We start from the raw sequence: 21,123 nt of genomic DNA, 5'->3' as shown, positions 1-21,123 counted from the left end.
GAGGAGAACTCTGCACCTGATGAAGGACGCTCCACACCTAGAATATACAATATAAAGGTCATGTAACAGGGTGTAATATAATCATTCATAATAATAGATAGGAATATAATCACCTCTCTGTGTTGTTGTCGGCCATGCTGGCGTGAGAGTCTGCGTACGTCCGGGCCAGCTGCTTAAACGCCTGCAGAGAGGGACACACAGTCACACTCTGTAACATGGCATTTTCTAGCCTGGGAACAGAAGAGGTTTTCACCCCTGACATAAACTATGTGTCCGTCCCAAATGGCACTATGGGTCTAAAGTAGTGAACTATATAGGGAATAGGGTACCTGTTGGTCAGGTGGAGGACAGGGTACCTGTTGGCCAGGTGGTGGACAGGGTACCTGTTGGTCAGGTGTAGGACAGGACAGGGTACCTGTTGGTCAGGTGTAGGACAGGGTACCTGTTGGTCAGGTGTAGGACACGGTACCTGTTCATCAGGTGGAGGACAGGACAGGGTACCTGTTGGTCAGGTGGAGGACAGGACAGGGTACCTGTTGGTCAGGTGGAGGACAGGACAGGGTACCTGTTGGTCAGGTGTAGGACAGGGTACCTGTTGGTCAGGTGTAGGACACGGTACCTGTTCATCAGGTGGAGGACAGGACAGGGTACCTGTTGGTCAGGTGGAGGACAGGACAGGGTACCTGTTGGTCAGGTGTAGGACAGGGTACCTGTTGGTCAGGTGTAGGACAGGGTACCTGTTCATCAGGTGTAGGACAGGGTACCTGTTGGTCAGGTGTAGTACAGGACAGGGTACCTGTTGGTCAGGTGTAGGACAGGACAGGGTACCTGTTGGTCAGGTGGAGGACAGGACAGGGTACCTGTTGGTCAGGTGGAGGACAGGACAGGGTACCTGTTGGTCAGGTGTAGTACAGGACAGGGTACCTGGTGGTCAGGTGTAGTACAGGACAGGGTACCTGTTGGTCAGGTGTAGGACAGGACAGGGTACCTGTTGGTCAGGTGTAGGACAGGACAGGGTACCTGGTGGTCAGGTGTAGGACAGGGTACCTGTTGGTCAGGTGTAGGACAGAACAGGGTACCTGTTGGTCAGGTGTAGGACAGAACAGGGTACCTGTTGGTCAGGTGTAGGACAGAACAGGGTACCTGTTGGTCAGGTGGAGGACAGGACAGGACACCTGTTGGTCAGGTGTAGGACAGGACACATGTTGGTCAGGACAGGGCACCTGTTGGTCAGGTGTAGGACAGGACAGGGTACCTGTTGGTCAGGTGTAGGACACGGTACCTGTTCATCAGGTGTAGGACAGGACAGGGTACCTGTTGGTCAGGTGTAGGACAGGACAGGGTACCTGTTGGTCAGGTGTAGGGCAGAACAGGGTACCCGTTGGTCAGGTGGAGGACAGGACAGGGTACCTGTTGGTCAGGTGTAGTACAGGACAGGGTACCTGTTGGTCAGGTGTAGTACAGGACAGGGTACCTGTTGGTCAGGTGTAGGACAGGACAGGGTACCTGTTGGTCAGGTGTAGGACAGGGTACCTGTTGGTCAGGTGTAGGACAGGGTACCTGTTGGTCAGGTGTAGGACAGGACAGGGTACCTGTTCATCAGGTGTAGGACAGGGTACCTGTTGGTCAGGTGTAGTACAGGACAGGGTACCTGTTGGTCAGGTGTAGGACAGGACAGGGTACCTGTTGGTCAGGTGTAGGACAGGACAGGGTACCTGTTGGTCAGGTGTAGGACAGGACAGGGTACCTGTTGGTCAGGTGTAGGACAGGACAGGGTACCTGTTGGTCAGGTGGAGGACAGGACAGGACACCTGTTGGTCAGGTGTAGGACAGGACACATGTTGGTCAGGACAGGGCACCTGTTGGTCAGGACAGGGCACCTGTTGGTCAGGTGTAGGACAGGACAGGGTACCTGTTGGTCAGGTGTAGGACACGGTACCTGTTCATCAGGTGTAGGACAGGACAGGGTACCTGTTGGTCAGGTGTAGGACAGGACAGGGTACCTGTTGGTCAGGTGTAGGACAGGACAGGGTACCTGTTGGTCAGGTGTAGGGCAGAACAGGGTACCTGTTGGTCAGGTGGAGGACAGGACAGGGTACCTGTTGGTCAGGTGTAGGACAGGGTACCTGTTGGTCAGGTGTAGGACAGGGTACCTGTTGGTCAGGTGTAGGGCAGAACAGGGTACCTGTTGGTCAGGTGTAGGACAGGACAGGGTACCTGTTGGTCAGGTGTAGGACAGGACAGGGTACCTGTTGGTCAGGTGTAGGACAGGACAGGTACCTGTTCATCAGATGTAGGACAGGGTACCTGTTGGTCAGGTGTAGGACAGGACAGGTACCTGTTCATCAGATGTAGGACAGGGTACCTGTTGGTCAGGTGTAGGACAGGACAGGTACCTGTTCATCAGATGTAGGACAGGGTACCTGTTGGTCAGGTGGAGGACAGGACAGGACACCTGTTGGTCAGGTGTAGGACAGGACACATGTTGGTCAGGACAGGGCACCTGTTGGTCAGGACAGGGCACCTGTTGGTCAGGTGTAGGACAGGACAGGGTACCTGTTGGTCAGGTGTAGGACACGGTACCTGTTCATCAGGTGTAGGACAGGACAGGGTACCTGTTGGTCAGGTGTAGGACAGGACAGGGTACCTGTTGGTCAGGTGGAGGACAGGACAGGGTACCTGTTGGTCAGGTGTATTACAGGACAGGGTACCTGTTGGTCAGGTGTAGGGCAGAACAGGGTACCTGTTGGTCAGGTGGAGGACAGGACAGGGTACCTGTTGGTCAGGTGTATTACAGGACAGGGTACCTGTTGGTCAGGTGGAGGACAGGACAGGGTACCTGTTGGTCAGGTGTAGTACAGGACAGGGTACCTGTTGGTCAGGTGTAGGACAGGGTACCTGTTGGTCAGGTGTAGGACAGGACAGGGTACCTGTTGGTCAGGTGTAGGGCAGAACAGGGTACCTGTTGGTCAGGTGTAGGACAGGACAGGGTACCTGTTGGTCAGGTGTAGGACAGGACAGGGTACCTGTTGGTCAGGTGTAGGACAGGACAGGGTACCTGTTGGTCAGGTGTAGGACAGGACAGGTACCTGTTCATCAGATGTAGGACAGGGTACCTGTTGGTCAGGTGTAGGACACGGTACCTGTTCATCAGGTGTAGGACAGGACAGGGTACCTGTTGGTCAGGTGGAGGACAGGACAGGATACCTGTTGGTCTGGTGTAGGACAGGGTACCTGTTCATCAGGTGTAGGACAGGACAAGGTACCTGTTGGTCAGGTGTAGGACAGGGTACCTGTTGGTCAGGTGTAGGACAGGACAGGGTACCTGTTGGTCAGGTGTAGGGCAGAACAGGGTACCTGTTGGTCAGGTGTAGGACAGGACAGGGTACCTGTTGGTCAGGTGTAGGACAGGACAGGGTACCTGTTGGTCAGGTGTAGGACAGGACAGGGTACCTGTTGGTCAGGTGTAGGACAGGACACATGTTGGTCAGGACAGGGCACCTGTTGGTCAGGACAGGGCACCTGTTGGTCAGGTGTAGGACAGGACAGGGTACCTGTTGGTCAGGTGTAGGACACGGTACCTGTTCATCAGGTGTAGGACAGGACAGGGTACCTGTTGGTCAGGTGTAGGACAGGACAGGGTACCTGTTGGTCAGGTGGAGGACAGGACAGGGTACCTGTTGGTCAGGTGTATTACAGGACAGGGTACCTGTTGGTCAGGTGTAGGGCAGAACAGGGTACCTGTTGGTCAGGTGGAGGACAGGACAGGGTACCTGTTGGTCAGGTGTATTACAGGACAGGGTACCTGTTGGTCAGGTGGAGGACAGGACAGGGTACCTGTTGGTCAGGTGTAGTACAGGACAGGGTACCTGTTGGTCAGGTGTAGGACAGGGTACCTGTTGGTCAGGTGTAGGACAGGACAGGGTACCTGTTGGTCAGGTGTAGGGCAGAACAGGGTACCTGTTGGTCAGGTGTAGGACAGGACAGGGTACCTGTTGGTCAGGTGTAGGACAGGACAGGGTACCTGTTGGTCAGGTGTAGGACAGGACAGGGTACCTGTTGGTCAGGTGTAGGACAGGACAGGTACCTGTTCATCAGATGTAGGACAGGGTACCTGTTGGTCAGGTGTAGGACACGGTACCTGTTCATCAGGTGTAGGACAGGACAGGGTACCTGTTGGTCAGGTGGAGGACAGGACAGGATACCTGTTGGTCTGGTGTAGGACAGGGTACCTGTTCATCAGGTGTAGGACAGGACAAGGTACCTGTTGGTCAGGTGTAGGACAGGGTACCTGTTGGTCAGGTGTAGGACAGGACAGGGTACCTGTTGGTCAGGTGTAGGACAGGACAGGGTACCTGTTGGTCAGGTGTAGGACAGGACAGGGTACCTGTTGGTCAGGTGTAGGACAGGACAGGGTACCTGTTGGTCAGGTGTAGGACAGGACAGGGTACCTGCTCATCAGGTGTAGGACAGGACAGGGTACCTGCTCATCAGGTGTAGGACAGGGTACCTGTTGGTCAGGTGTAGGACAGGACAGGGTACCTGTTGGTCAGGTGTAGGACAGGACAGGGTACCTGTTGGTCAGGTGTAGGACAGGACAGGGTACCTGTTGGTCAGGTGTAGGGCAGAACAGGGTACCTGTTGGTCAGGTGTAGTACAGGACAGGGTACCTGTTCATCAGGTGTAGGACAGGACAGGGTACCTGTTGGTCAGGTGTAGGACAGGGCAGGATACCTGTTGGTCAGGTGTAGGACAGGACAGGGTACCTGTTGGTCAGGTGTAGGACAGGACAGGGTACCTGTTCATCAGGTGTAGGACAGGGCAGGATACCTGTTGGTCAGGTGTAGGACAGGACAGGGTACCTGTTGGTCAGGTGTAGGACAGGGTACCTGTTGGTCAGGTGTAGGACAGGACAGGGTACCTGTTGGTCAGGTGTAGGACAGGGTACCTGTTGGTCAGGTGTAGGACAGGACAGGGTACCTGTTGGTCAGGTGTAGGACAGGGTACCTGTTGGTCAGGTCTAGGATAGGACAGGGTACCTGTTCATCAGGTGTAGGACAGGGCAGGATACCTGTTGGTCAGGTGTAGGACAGGACAGGGTACCTGTTGGTCAGGTGTAGGACAGGACAGGGTACCTGTTGGTCAGGTGTAGGACAGGACAGGGTACCTGTTGGTCAGGTGGAGGACAGGACAGAGTACCTGTTGGTCAGGTGTAGGACAGGACAGGGTACCTGTTGGTCAGGTGTAGGACAGGGTACCTGTTGGTCAGGTGTAGTACAGGACAGGGTACCTGTTCATCAGGTGTAGGACAGGACAGGGTACCTGTTCATCAGGTGTAGGACAGGACAGGGTACCTGTTGGTCAGGTGTAGGACAGGACAGGGTACCTGTTCATCAGGTGTAGGACAGGACAGGGTACCTGTTGGTCAGGTGTAGGACAGGACAGGGTACCTGGTGGTCAGGTGTAGGACAGGACAGGGTACCTGTTGGTCAGGTGGAGGACAGGACAGGGTACCTGTTCATCAGGTGTAGGACAGGACAGGGTAACCTGTTGGTCAGGTGTAGGACAGGACAGGGTACCTGTTGGTCAGGTGTAGGACAGGACAGGGTACCTGGTGGTCAGGTGTAGGGCAGAACAGGGTACCTGTTGGTCAGGTGTAGTACAGGACAGGGTACCTGTTCATCAGGTGTAGGACAGGACAGGGTACCTGTTGGTCAGGTGTAGGACAGGACAGGGTACCTGTTCATCAGGTGTAGGACAGGACAGGGTACCTGTTGGTCAGGTGTATTACAGGACAGGGTACCTGTTGGTCAGGTGGAGGACAGGACAGGGTACCTGTTCATCAGGTGTAGGACAGGACAGGGTACCTGTTGGTCAGGTGTAGGACAGGACAGGGTACCTGTTGGTCAGGTGAAGGACAGGACAGGGTACCTGTTGGTCAGGTGTAGGACAGGACAGGGTACCTGTTGGTCAGGTGTAGGACAGGACAGGGTACCTGTTGGTCAGGTGTAGGACAGGACAGGGTACCTGTTCATCAGGTGGAGGACAGGACAGGGTACCTGTTGGTCAGGTGTAGGACAGAACAGGGTACCTGTTGGTCAGGTGGAGGACAGGACAGGGTACCTGTTGGTCAGGTGAAGGACAGGACAGGGTACCTGTTGGTCAGGTGGAGGACAGGACAGGGTACCTGTTGGTCAGGTGTAGGACAGGACAGGGTACCTGTTCATCAGGTGTAGGACAGAACAGGGTACCTGTTGGTCAGGTGTAGGACAGGACAGGGTACCTGTTCATCAGGTGTAGGACAGGACAGGGTACCTGTTGGTCAGGTGTAGGACAGGACAGGGTACCTGTTGGTCAGGTGTAGGACAGAACAGGGTACCTGTTGGTCAGGTGGAGGACAGGACAGGGTACCTGTTCATCAGGTGTAGGACAGGACAGGATACCTGTTGGTCAGGTGTAGGACAGGGCAGGATACCTGTTGGTCAGGTGTAGGACAGGACAGGGTATCTGTTGGTCAGGTGTAGGACAGGACAGGGTACCTGTTCATCAGGTGTAGGGGAGAACATCCTCTCTTCATGGAGGTGTCTGGAGAAGTCAAAGGGATAAGAGATCACCAGCTCTCCACCATGGAGGCTAGCAGACTGGACAAACGGCACAGTCCTGATCCATTTCATCACTGCATAGGTCTCTGAAGCTACCTGAGAGAGGAAAGGAGAGAGGAAAGGAAAGAGGAGAAGATGAGAGCGGAGAGGAAAGGAGAGTTTTGCCCTGTTCAAGCAGCAGGATCAACTGTCTATTTCTTCATAGACAGCAGACAACAGTTATTCAGAGGATCATCACCTCACACTGTCTGAGTGACATGAGAGAGATGAGTGTTTTCCCCATCACAGATCAGGACCAAAATACTTACATCATTAATCAGATCAGGAAAATTACACATAACCCTTAAAAACTGGTTTTGTATAAATACTCTGGACACCCCTAGTACATACCTTACCAAAACAGTAGGAATGTCCTATACCTTACCAAAACAGTAGGAATGTCCTGTACCTTACCAAAACAGTAGGAATGTCCTATACCTTACCACAACAGTAGGAATGTCCTATACCTTACCACAACAGTAGGAATGTCCTGTACCTTACCAAAACAGTAGGAATGTCCTGTACATCACCAAAACAGTAGGAATGTCCTGTACCTTACCAAAACAGTAGGAATGTCCTGTACCTTACCAAAACAGTAGGAATGTCCTATACCTTACCAAAACAGTAGGAATGTCCTATACCTTACCACAACAGTAGGAATGCCCTGTACATTACCAAAACAGTAGGAATGCCCTGTACCTTACCACAACAGTAGTAATGTCCTGTACCTTACCAAAACAGTAGGAATGTCCTGTACCTTACCAAAACAGTAGGAATGTCCTGTACCTTACCAAAACAGTAGGAATGTCCTATACCTTACCAAAACAGTAGGAATGTCCTATACCTTACCAAAACAGTAGGAATGTCCTATACCTTACCACAACAGTAGGAATGTCCTGTACCTTACCAAAACAGTAGGAATGTCCTGTACCTTACCAAAACAGTAGGAATGTCCTGTACCTTACCAAAACAGTAGGAATGTCCTGTACATTACCAAAACAGTAGGGATGTCCTATACCTTATCAAAACAGTAGGAATGTCCTGTACCTTATCAAAACAGTAGGAATGTCCTGTACCTTACCAAAACAGTAGGAATGTCCTATACCTTATCAAAACAGTAGGAATGTCCTGTACATTACCAAAACAGTAGGAATGTCCTATACCTTACCAAAACAGTAGGAATATCCTGTACCTTACCAAAACAGTAGGAATGTCCTGTACCTTACCAAAACAGTAGGAATGTCCTGTACATTACCAAAACAGTAGGGATGTCCTATACCTTATCAAAACAGTAGGAATGTCCTGTACCTTATCAAAACAGTAGTAATGTCCTGTACCTTACCAAAACAGTAGGAATGTCCTATACCTTACCAAAACAGTAGGAATGTCCTGTACATTACCAAAACAGTAGGAATGTCCTATACCTTACCAAAACAGTAGGAATGTCCTGTACCTTATCAAAACAGTAGGAATGTCCTGTACCTTACCAAAACAGTAGGAATGTCCTGTACCTTACCAAAACAGTAGGAATGTCCTGTACCTTATCAAAACAGTAGGAATGTCCTGTACCTTACCAAAACAGTAGGAATGTCCTATACCTTACCAAAACAGTAGGAATGTCCTGTACCTTACCAAAACAGTAGGAATGTCCTGTACCTTACCAAAACAGTAGGAATGTCCTGTACATTACCAAAACAGTAGGGATGTCCTGTACCTTACCAAAACAGTAGGAATGTCCTGTACCTTACCAAAACAGTAGGAATGTCCTGTACATTACCAAAACAGTAGGGATGTCCTATACCTTATCAAAACAGTAGGAATGTCCTGTACCTTATCAAAACAGTAGTAATGTCCTGTACCTTACCAAAACAGTAGGAATGTCCTATACCTTACCAAAACAGTAGGAATGTCCTGTACATTACCAAAACAGTAGGAATGTCCTATACCTTACCAAAACAGTAGGAATGTCCTGTACCTTATCAAAACAGTAGGAATGTCCTGTACCTTACCAAAACAGTAGGAATGTCCTGTACCTTATCAAAACAGTAGGAATGTCCTGTACCTTACCAAAACAGTAGGAATGTCCTATACCTTACCAAAACAGTAGGAATGTCCTGTACCTTACCAAAACAGTAGGAATGTCCTGTACCTTATCAAAACAGTAGGAATGTCCTGTACCTTACCAAAACAGTAGGAATGTCCTATACCTTACCAAAACAGTAGGAATGTCCTGTACCTTACCAAAACAGTAGGAATGTCCTGTACCTTACCAAAACAGTAGGAATGTCCTGTACATTACCAAAACAGTAGGGATGTCCTATACCTTATCAAAACAGTAGGAATGTCCTGTACCTTATCAAAACAGTAGTAATGTCCTGTACCTTACCAAAACAGTAGGAATGTCCTATACCTTATCAAAACAGTAGGAATGTCCTGTACATTACCAAAACAGTAGGAATGTCCTATACCTTACCAAAACAGTAGGAATGTCCTGTACCTTATCAAAACAGTAGGAATGTCCTGTACATTACCAAAACAGTAGGAATGTCCTGTACCTTACCAAAACAGTAGGAATGTCCTGTACCTTATCAAAACAGTAGGAATGTCCTGTACATTACCAAAACAGTAGGGATGTCCTATACCTTATCAAAACAGTAGGAATGTCCTGTACCTTATCAAAACAGTAGGAATGTCCTGTACCTTACCACAACAGTAGGAATGTCCTATACCTTATCAAAACAGTAGGAATGTCCTGTACCTTACCACAACAGTAGGAATGTCCTATACCTTACCAAAACAGTAGGAATGTCCTGTACCTTATCAAAACAGTAGGAATGTCCTGTACATTACCAAAACAGTAGGAATGTCCTATACCTTACCAAAACAGTAGGAATGTCCTGTACCTTACCAAAACAGTAGGAATGTCCTGTACCTTACCAAAACAGTAGGAATGTCCTATACCTTACCAAAACAGTAGGAATGTCCTGTACCTTACCAAAACAGTAGGAATGTCCTATACCTTACCAAAACAGTAGGAATGTCCTGTACCTTACCAAAACAGTAGGAATGTCCTGTACCTTACCAAAACAGTAGGAATGCCCTGTACCTTACCACAACAGTAGGAATATCCTATACCTTACCACAACAGTAGGAATGTCCTATACCTTACCACAACAGTAGGAATGTCCTATACCTTACCACAACAGTAGGAATGTCCTATACCTTACCAAAACAGTAGGAATGTCCTATACCTTACCAAAACAGTAGGAATGTCCTATACCTTACCAAAACAGTAGGAATGTCCTGTACCTTACCAAAACAGTAGGAATGTCCTGTACCTTACCAAAACAGTAGGAATGTCCTATACCTTACCAAAACAGTAGGAATGTCCTGTACCTTACCAAAACAGTAGGAATGTCCTATACCTTACCAAAACAGTAGGAATGTCCTGTACCTTACCAAAACAGTAGGAATGTCCTGTACCTTACCAAAACAGTAGGAATGCCCTGTACCTTACCACAACAGTAGGAATGTCCTATACCTTACCACAACAGTAGGAATGTCCTATACCTTACCACAACAGTAGGAATGTCCTATACCTTACCACAACAGTAGGAATGTCCTATACCTTACCAAAACAGTAGGAATGTCCTATACCTTACCAAAACAGTAGGAATGTCCTATACCTTACCAAAACAGTAGGAATGTCCTGTACCTTACCAAAACAGTAGGAATGTCCTGTACCTTACCACAACAGTAGGAATGTCCTATACCTTACCAAAACAGTAGGAATGTCCTATACCTTACCAAAACAGTAGGAATGTCCTATACCTTACCAAAACAGTAGGAATGTCCTATACCTTACCAAAACAGTAGGAATGTCCTATACCTTACCAAAACAGTAGGAATGTCCTGTACCTTACCAAAACAGTAGGAATGTCCTGTACCTTACCAAAACAGTAGGAATGTCCTGTACCTTACCAAAACAGTAGGAATGTCCTATACCTTACCAAAACAGTAGGAATGCCCTGTACCTTACCAAAACAGTAGGAATGCCCTGTACCTTACCAAAACAGTAGGAATGTCCTATACCTTACCAAAACAGTAGGAATGTCCTGTACCTTACCAAAGCAGTAGGAATGTCCTATACCTTACCAAAACAGTAGGAATGTCCTGTACCTTACCAAAACAGTAGGAATGTCCTATACCTTACCAAAACAGTAGGAATGTCCTGTACCTTACCAAAACAGTAGGAATGTCCTGTACCTTACCAAAACAGTAGGAATGCCCTGTACCTTACCACAACAGTAGGAATGTCCTATACCTTACCACAACAGTAGGAATGTCCTATACCTTACCACAACAGTAGGAATGTCCTATACCTTACCACAACAGTAGGAATGTCCTATACCTTACCAAAACAGTAGGAATGTCCTATACCTTACCAAAACAGTAGGAATGTCCTATACCTTACCAAAACAGTAGGAATGTCCTGTACCTTACCAAAACAGTAGGAATGTCCTGTACCTTACCACAACAGTAGGAATGTCCTATACCTTACCAAAACAGTAGGAATGTCCTATACCTTACCAAAACAGTAGGAATGTCCTATACCTTACCAAAACAGTAGGAATGTCCTATACCTTACCAAAACAGTAGGAATGTCCTATACCTTACCAAAACAGTAGGAATGTCCTGTACCTTACCAAAACATTAGGAATGTCCTGTACCTTACCAAAACAGTAGGAATGTCCTGTACCTTACCAAAACAGTAGGAATGTCCTATACCTTACCAAAACAGTAGGAATGCCCTGTACCTTACCAAAACAGTAGGAATGCCCTGTACCTTACCAAAACAGTAGGAATGTCCTATACCTTACCAAAACAGTAGGAATGTCCTGTACCTTACCAAAGCAGTAGGAATGTCCTATACCTTACCAAAACAGTAGGAATGTCCTGTACCTTACCACAACAGTAGGAATGTCCTGTACCTTACCAAAACAGTAGGAATGTCCTATACCTTACCAAAACAGTAGGAATGTCTTATACCTTACCAAAACAGTAGGAATGTCCTGTACCTTACCACAACAGTAGGAATGCCCTGTACCTTACCACAACAGTAGGAATGTCCTGTACCTTACCAAAACAGTAGGAATGTCCTGTACCTTACCAAAACAGTAGGAATGTCCTATACCTTACCAAAACAGTAGGAATGTCCTGTACCTTACCAAACAGTAGGAATGTCCTGTACCTTACCAAAACAGTAGGAATGTCCTGTACCTTACCAAAACAGTAGGAATGTCCTGTACCTTACCAAAACAGTAGGAATGTCCTATACCTTACCAAAACAGTAGGAATGCCCTGTACCTTACCAAAACAGTAGGAATGCCCTGTACCTTACCAAAACAGTAGGAATGTCCTGTACATTACCAAAACAGTAGGAATGTCCTATACCTTACCAAAACAGTAGGAATGTCCTTTACCTTATCAAAACAGTAGGAATGTCCTATACTTTCCCACATCAACAGAAAGCTAAGTTCCAATACCATCGGAGAGGTACCTATACCTGAGGGACTTGCTATAGAGAAGCTAGTTATATCACTCATGTGTGCACACCTCTCCGATGGCCTCACTGGCGCCATCCCACTACCGACACCAATGTAGCGAGATGTTGATACATACCTTACCAAACCAGTAAGAGTCTGGGATGGGGATGTGGTCGGTGCGGAACCGTTTGATCCTGCGATTCCGGTAGAGAATAGACGTAAGGTCAGGAAAGTTCCGGTTCAAGTCTAGGTTCTGAGCGTTGGTGCGACCCACCGTCCAACCGTTGAGCTCGTGACCCTACGCAAACACACAGAAGTAGAAACACACACAGAGGGTAAAGGTCGTGACCCTAGACATGGTTCAACACCCCATGACCCTGCAGGAGCATGACGGGGAGAAGTGAAGAGTGAAGCATCATGGGTAATGGAAGAAATGGAAGTCATGTCGGTTAGAAGAATGTGATTGGATAGGATGAATATAAGACGTCAGGAGTGTTTCGTTGACCATGTGACCCGGAAGAGGGCCCAAAGATTTTCCCAGTCAAGTCACATGATCGTTCCCTATACAGGGAGTAACTTAGGGACAGACTATGTAATCCGTCTGGAGAGAACATGCTGTCCAGTAAACATTTATTTTATTAAAACCTTTATTTAACTAGACAAGTCAGTTAAGAACAAATTCTTATTTAAAATGTCGGCCTACACCGTCCAAACCCGGACGACGCTCGCTGGGCCAATTGTGCGCCGCCCGGTGGGACTCCCCATCACGGCCGGTTGTGATACAGCCTGGATTCAAACCAGGGTGTCTGTAGTGACACCTCTAGCACTGAGGTGCAATGCCTTAGCCACTCGGGAGTCCTGCCAGTAGTTGGACAGGACATGACATGCTGTTTCTGTGAAGAAGATAGCCCAGAAATCCCTCGGTAGTTTGAAAACATGATGATGAAGAGAATAGAGCTTCCCACTGCCAGCTGTTGGGGAAAACAACTAGACGTTTTATCTATTAAAAATATATATATTATTTTTTATTTTAAAAAAAACGTTTTGAGATTTCTAGCAGTGTTATTTCTTCGACCTTAAACACAGTTACAAAAAAATGGCACTGCGTTTCCATGACAACAGTCTAACCGACTACTCTTGCTGATTGGTTAAGGACACTATCACTTTGTCTCTCTGGTAGTGGGAGGGGCTGAACCAATAGGAGAGCTCAGGTAGATGATAGGCAGTTGGAAAAGGGGCAGGCTTAGAAAGAGAGTGCTGTCACAGACTCTATAATGGAGAAGATAGGAGGCGTGGCCTCTTTCTATCTCTACGCGGCGGTTGGTCGGACCCGGCTTCGACGTTTTTTTATTTATTTGTGATTTACTTCCTGGTTGTAGTGTGGTTGTTGTTCCGGGTCGTTGCTATCCTCTACCTCGGCGGCCGCCAGCTCGTAACCGTCGGGGTTCATGGACGCCAGGATGTGGATGCGTGTGGTGTTTACGAGCGTCTGGATACGCTGGTTGCCAAGGAGATACTCGGAACACAGGTACTGGGCCAGGTAGAGCAGCAACTGACGACCCAGGACCTCGTTGCCATGCATGTTGCCAACCAACTTGATCTCCGGTTCCACTGAGGAGGGGGAGAGACGGGGGAGGAGGGGAGGGGTGAGAGACACAGGAAAGGAATTGCTCAAGACAAAACCTGTTAAAGTTCATGTTAGAAGACTTTAAGACACAGGAGATCCTCAACTTGCCCTGTACCAATAGGCTTTAAGACACAGGAGATCCTCAACTTGCCCTGTACCAATAGGCTTTAAGACACAGGAGATCCTCAACTAGCCCTGTACCAATAGGCTTTAAGACACAGGGGATACTCAACTAGCCCTGTACCAATAGGCTTTAAGATACAGGAGATCCTCAACTAGCCCTGTACCAATAGGCTTTAAGACACAGGGGATACTCAACTAGCCCTGTACCAATAGGCTTTAAGATACAGGAGATCCTCAACTAGCCCTGTACCAATAGGCTTTAAGACACAGGAGATCCTCAACTAGCCCTGTACCAATAGGCTTTAAGACACAGGAGATCCTCAACTAGCCCTGTACCAATAGGCTCTAAGACACAGGAGATACTCAACTAGCCCTGTACCAATAGGCTTTAAGACACAGGGGATACTCAACTAGCCCTGTACCAATAGGCTTTAAGACACAGGAGATCCTCAACTTGCCCTGTACCAATAGGCTTTAAGACACAGGAGATCCTCAACTTGCCCTGTACCAATAGGCTTTAAGACACAGGAGATCCTCAACTTGCCCTGTACCAATAGGCTTTAAGACACAGGAGATACTCAACTAGCCCTGTACCAATGGGCTCCCTAGCTGACTTGCCTCATTGCTGTGCATTTCAAACCCCAGAAATCATTACACACTCACATAGTTCGTGCCCTCCGGGGTTGTCTGTGAACTCTATGGCCAGGAGGTCTTTCCCCTCTGTGCTGCGTCCGATACTGTAGATATAGATACACAGAGCAGTAGTTTATTCATCCCTGAGGGGATATTTCCTGTCAAAGTAAACAGCCGCAGAACACAGCCAGTACCTGTAGGTGCGGGAGATGTGAACACAGCCAGTACCTGTAGGTGTGGGAGACGTGAACACAGCCAGTACCTGTAGGTGTGGGAGACGTGAACACAGCCAGTACCTGTAGGTGTGGGAGATGTGAACACAGCCAGTACCTGTAGGTGTGGGAGATGTGAACTCAGCCAGTACCTGTAGGTGTGGGAGATGTGAACTCAGCCAGTACCTGTAGGTGTGGGAGATGTGAACTCAGCCAGTACCTGTAGGTGCGGGAGACGTGAACTCAGCCAGTACCTGTAGGTGTGGGAGATGTGAACTCAGCCAGTACCTGTAGGTGTGGGAGATGTGAACTCAGCCAGTACCTGTAGGTGTGGGAGATGTGAACTCAGCCAGTACCTGTAGGTGTGGGAGATGTGAACTCAGCCAGTACCTGTAGGTGTGGGAGATGTGAACTCAGCCAGTACCTGTAGGTGCGGGAGATGTGAACTCAGCCAGTACCTGTAGGTGTGGGAGATGTGAACTCAGCCAGTACCTGTAGGTGCGGGAGACGTGAACACAGCCAGTACCTGTAGGTGCGGGAGATGTGAACACAGCCAGTACCTGTAGGTGCGGGAGATGTGAGAGCACTTGGCAGCAGTCCTCTTCAGAACGTTGTACATCTGGGCGTTGGAGTGGTACGTGAACTGAATGATGGTGGAGGGTTCGTCTGGAGACAGGTTGGAGAAAGCCACTTCCTGTCTGGCTGAGAGGGAGAGGGCGAAGGAGGAGGGCGTGGGAGATTAGCTGAATTGATCATAGTTGGTTTTCTGAAACACCCCCATCGGGATCGGTGTCCCATCCACGGGAGGGTTGAGCTAACATAGGCTAATGCGATTAGTAACAAGTACATTTCCCAGGACATAGACATATCTGATCTTGGCAGAAAGCTTAAATCCTTGTTAATCTATCTGCACTGTCCAATTTACAGTAGCTATTACAGTGAAATAATACCATGCTATTGTTTGAGGAGAGTGCACAGTTTTGAACATGAAAAGTTATTAATAAACAAATTAGGTACAACATCTTGAACAGAAATGCAATGTTCATTGGATCAGTCTAAAACTTTGCACATACACTGCTGCCATCTAGTGGCCAAAATCTAAATTGCAGCTGGGCTGGACTAATACACTATGGCCTTTCTCTTGCATTTCAAAGATGATGGTACAGAAGAACAGTTGTTTTTTTCTTTGTATTGTCTTTTACCAGATCTATTGTGTTGTATTCTCCTACATTCTTTTCACATTCCCACAAACTTGAAAGTGTTTCCTTTCAAATGATACCAAGAATATGCATATCCTTGCTTCAGGCCTGAGTTGCAGGCAGTTAGATTTGGGTAGGTCATTTTAGGCTAAAACATTTTTTAAAAGGGGCGGACACACATTACGATTATTCTGATGTTTCATCCATGTCATGTTAAATTACTTGATAAGCTCTTTCAAATACATTTGTAATGTATTTAGGAACTAAAAATGCACTCCGTCCTAACCAGCTTTTTAGGTATTTGTGAATGCTAAGACAAGGTAGAATGTATGTTTAACATGTTAAAATTCTATTTGTGTTACAGTACAGTAAAAACTCTTATTTTGTAAGACAGGGTAGAATGCATGTTAAAACTTCTTAGGGATCGGGGTCAGTATTCAGAAGTTTGGATGAATGAGGTACCATTAGTAAACTGCCTGTTACTCAGGCCCAGAAGCTAGGATATGCATATAATTGGTAGTATTGGATATAACACTCTAAAGTTTCAGAAACTGTCAAAATAATATCTGTGAGTATAACAGAGCTGATATAGCAGGCGAAAACCTGAGGAGAATCCATCCAGAATTTTTTTGGGGGGGAGATGACACCATTTAAAATGCCTGTCTATGGGAAAATCAATGGAATACCTCCCACATTGCAGTTCCTAGGGCTTCCAGTAGATGTCAACAGTCTTTAGAAAGAGATTCGGGCTTGTTTTTTGAAAAATTAGCTAGAATTTGTAGTTTTTCTAGGTGGCTCCCATTTTGGCTGTAGTGTTGTGGCGCACGCCGGTGAGGGTGCGCACTTCGTTATTTATCTCCGGTAATGAACATACTATTCTCTGTCTTAAATTGTATCATTTATTTACGTATTAGGGGACCTGAGGATTTATTAGAAACTTTGTTTGACTTGTTTGGACGAAGTTTCGGGATTCATTTGTATGCATTTTGAACGAGGGAAACCGGTGGATTACTAAGTCAAGCGCGCCAACTAAACTGACTTTTTTGGGATATAAAGGACTTTATCGAACAAAAGGACCGTTTGTTATGTAGCTGGGACCCTTGTGATTGCAAAAAGAGGAAGATCTTCAAAGGTAAGTAATTTATTTTATCGCTATTTTTGACTTTCGTGATGCCTCTGCTTGTTTGGAAAATGTTTGTAATGCTTTTGTACGCGGGGCGCTGTCCTCAGATAATTGCATAGTAGGCTTTCGCCGTAAAGCCTTTTTGAAATCTGACAAAGCGGCTGGATAAACAAGAGGTTAAGCTTTTAAACGATGTAAGACACTTGTATTTTCATGAATGTTTAATATTACGAATTTTGTATTTTGAATTTTGCGCTCTGCAATTTCACCGGATGTTGGACAGGTGGGACATCCCAAAGAGGTTTTTAAGATTCAATTTGTGTTACAGTACAGTAAAATCTCTTATTGCGTAATTATTGTATATTCAACATGTTTTTTTTTTTTTACATGTACAATTCCGGTAGGGCTACCTCTTAACGGGGCCAACGGGTCGTGACAGCCTTCCTGTTCGCTGGCGAAGAATCGGTCACAGTCTAGGAAGTAAGGCCACGCCATGTCGATGCCCTCGAACGCGTGGCCACACCCCTTCCTCACCGCCTCACATGCACTGCGGCACGACTTTAGAAGAAGAAGAAGAAGGGGGAAGAAGAAGAAGAAGGGGGAATATGAGGAGAAGAAGAATACTATATTAATCAATATGAGATGGACACCCATCCTGTATCCAACCCCTCCAGCACACACACCTTGACTGGTGCGGGGCTGGAACTAAATGTGCTAGCTGGGACACACCTTGACTGGTGCGGGCTGGAACTAAATGTGCTAGCTGGAACACACCTTGACTGGTGTGGGGCTGGAACTAAATGTGATAGCTGGGACACACCTTGACTGGTGTGGGGCTGGAACTAAATGTGCTAGCTGGGACACACCTTGACGGGTGCTGGGATGGAACTAAATGTGCTAGCTGGGACACACCTTGACGGGTGCTGGGATGGAACTAAATGTGCTAACTGGGACACACCTTGACTGGTGCGGGGCTGGAACTAAATGTGCTAACTGGGACACACCTTGATGGGTGCTGGGATGGAACTAAATGTGATAGCTGGGACACACCTTGACTGGTGCGGGGCTGGAACTAAATGTGCTAGCTGGGACACACCTTGACTGGTGTGGGGCTGGAACTAAATGTGCTAACTGGGACACACCTTGATGGGTGCGGGCTGGAACTAAATGTGATAGCTGGGACACACCTTGACTGGTGTGGGGCTGGAACTAAATGTGCTAGCTGGGACACACCTTGACTGGTGCGGGGCTGGAACTAAATGTGCTAGCTGGGACACACCTTGACTGGTGCGGGGCTGGAACTAAATGTGCTAGCTGGGACACACCTTGACTGGTGCGGGGCTGGAACTAGATGTGCTAGCTGGGACACACCTTGACTGGTGTGGGCTGGAACTAAATGTGATAGCTGGGACACACCTTGACTGGTGCGGGCTGGAACTAAATGTGCTAGCTGGGACACACCTTGACTGGTGCGGGGCTGGAACTAAATGTGCTAGCTGGGACACACCTTGACTGGTGCTGGGATGGAACTAAATGTGCTAGCTGGGACACACCTTGACTGGTGCGGGGCTGGAACTAAATGTGCTAGCTGGGACACACCTTGACTGGTGCGGGCTGGAACTAAATGTGATAGCTGGGACACACCTTGACTGGTGCGGGGCTGGAACTAAATGTGCTAGCTGGGACACACCTTGACTGGTGCGGGGCTGGAACTAAATGTGCTAGCTGGGACACACCTTGACTGGTGCGGGCTGGAACTAAATGTGATAGCTGGGACACACCTTGACTGGTGCGGGGCTGGAACTAAATGTGCTAGCTGGGACACACCTTGACGGGTGCTGGGATGGAACTAAATGTGCTAACTGGGACACACCTTGATGGGTGCGGGCTGGAACTAAATGTGATAGCTGGGACACACCTTGACGGGTGCTGGGATGGAACTAAATGTGATAGCTGGGACACACCTTGACTGGTGTGGGGCTGGAACTAAATGTGCTAGCTGGGACACACCTTGACTGGTGTGGGGCTGGAACTAAATGTGATAGCTGGGACACACCTTGACGGGTGCTGGGATGGAACTAAATGTGCTAGCTGGGACACACCTTGACTGGTGCGGGGCTGGAACTAAATGTGCTAGCTGGGACACACCTTGACTGGTGCGGGCCTGGGTAGGTCTTGGCAGGGCGGGGCGAGGACGGAGCACCCCAACAGACGGATGTCTGGGGAACACTCCCCGTTGAGGAGACCGTGGATCACAGAGAGGAGGAGGTACTCAGCTCCAGACTCCACCTCATGACGAGACTGCTGACCTAGGATGTTAGGGAAGATGGTCCTGGGGAGAGAGGAGATGAGCAATTGACCAATTGGTTGATCTATCGATCTGTCAGTAGGTCAATCAATCAATCAATTATTTGATCAATTAGTCAGTCAGTCAATCAATCTGTGAATCGGTCTGTCGATCAGTCAGAGAATCAATCAGTCAAGTAGATGAGAACATATTGGTAATGTTTTTTCTCAAACAAAGTGATTCTCTTCCATTTCCATGTGGGAAATATCTTCACCCTAGGGTAAGGGAGGGAACCCCCTATGGGTCCTGGTCAAAAGTAGTGCACTATATAGGGAATAGTGTGGCATAGGGCCCTGGTCTAAAGTAGTGCACTATAAAGGGAATAGTGTGGCATAGGGCCCTGGTCTAAAGTAGTGCACTATATAGGGAATAGTGTGGCATAGGGCCCTGGTCTAAAGTAGTGCACTATTAGGGAATAGTGTGTTTCATAGGGCCCTGGTCTAAAGTAGTGCACTATTAGGGAATAGTGTGTTTCATAGGGCCCTGGTCTAAAGTAGTGCACTATATAGGGAATAGGGTGCCATAGGGCTCTGGTCTAAAGTAGTGCACTATATAGGGAATAGGGTTTCATAGGGCCCTGGTCTAAAGTAGTACACTATATAGGGAATAGTGTGGCATTTGGGATGCACTCTCTATAGTAAGGGAGTGTAAACTGAAGACTCACCTGGAGTAGTCCAGGTCGTTGCAGTAACCCAGGTTAATCTCTGAACACACTGCTGCTGTGAAGAGAGGAGAGAGGAGGGTTGGGGGTAAGAGGAGTAACCCAGGTTAATCTCTGAACACACTGTGGAGAGAGGAGAGAGGAGGGTTATGGGTAAGAGGAGTAACCCAGGTTAATCTCTGAACACACCGTGGAGAGAGGAGGGTTAGGGGTAAGAGGAGTAACCCAGGTTAATCTCTGAACACACCGTGGAGAGAGGAGAGAGGAGGGTTAGGGTAAGAGGAGTAACCCAGGTTAATCTCTGAACACACTGTGGAGAGAGGAGGGAGGAGGGTTATGGGTAAGAGGAGTAACCCAGGTTAATCTCTGAACACACTGTGGAGGGAGGAGGGTTAGGGGTAAGAGGAGTAACCCAGGTTAATCTCTGAACACACTGTGGAGAGAGGAGAGAGGAGGGTTAGGGGTAAGAGGAGTAACCCAGGTTAATCTCTGAACACACTGTGGAGAGAGGAGGGTTAGGGGTAAGAGGAGTAACCCAGGTTAATCTCTGAACACACTGTGGAGAGAGGAGAGGAGGGTTAGGGGTAAGAGGAGTAACCCAGGTTAATCTCTGAACACACTGTGGAGAGAGGAGGGTTAGGGGTAAGAGGAGTAACCCAGGTTAATATCTGAACACACTGTGGAGAGAGGAGGGTTAGGGGTAAGAGGAGTAACCCAGGTTAATCTCTGAACACACTGTGGAGAGAGGAGGAGGAGGATTAGGGGTAAGAGGAGTAACCCAGGTTAATCTCTGAACACACTGTGGAGAGAGGAGAGGAGGAGGGTTAGGGGTAAGAGGAGTAACCCAGGTTAATCTCTGAACACACTGTGGAGAGAGGAGGGAGGAGGATTAGGGGTAAGAGGAGTAACCCAGGTTAATCTCTGAACACACTGTGGAGGGAGAGGAGGAGGGTTAGGGGTAAGAGGAGTAACCCAGGTTAATCTCTGAACACACTGTGGAGAGAGAGAGGA

At 47.9% G+C, this 21,123-nt stretch overlaps 1 protein-coding gene across 1 annotated transcript in view; it reads right to left on the bottom strand.

Annotated features, from left to right (window-relative positions):
* The window catches only part of LOC120043412 (carboxypeptidase Z-like), a 32,431-nt gene extending 12,267 nt beyond the window's left edge, over positions 1-20,164 (bottom strand). Inside the window, exons 1-9 of the mRNA XM_038987993.1 lie at positions 20,116-20,164; positions 19,253-19,436; positions 17,515-17,662; positions 15,343-15,484; positions 14,601-14,674; positions 13,602-13,798; positions 12,324-12,485; positions 6,540-6,698; positions 114-181 (exon numbers count right to left, since the gene is read on the bottom strand). Coding sequence (XP_038843921.1) covers positions 114-181; positions 6,540-6,698; positions 12,324-12,485; positions 13,602-13,798; positions 14,601-14,674; positions 15,343-15,484; positions 17,515-17,599 — 887 coding nt within the window. The 5' untranslated portion in view covers positions 17,600-17,662; positions 19,253-19,436; positions 20,116-20,164. The remainder of the gene's footprint in view (positions 1-113; positions 182-6,539; positions 6,699-12,323; positions 12,486-13,601; positions 13,799-14,600; positions 14,675-15,342; positions 15,485-17,514; positions 17,663-19,252; positions 19,437-20,115) is intronic.
* Positions 20,165-21,123: the final 959 nt, after the last annotated feature.

Source organism: Salvelinus namaycush, unplaced genomic scaffold (genome assembly GCF_016432855.1).
Source record: "Salvelinus namaycush isolate Seneca unplaced genomic scaffold, SaNama_1.0 Scaffold904, whole genome shotgun sequence".
Lineage (NCBI taxonomy): Eukaryota > Metazoa > Chordata > Actinopteri > Salmoniformes > Salmonidae > Salvelinus > Salvelinus namaycush.
Note: the sequence above shows the minus strand (reverse complement) of the source record. Positions and strands in the feature narration are given on the sequence as shown.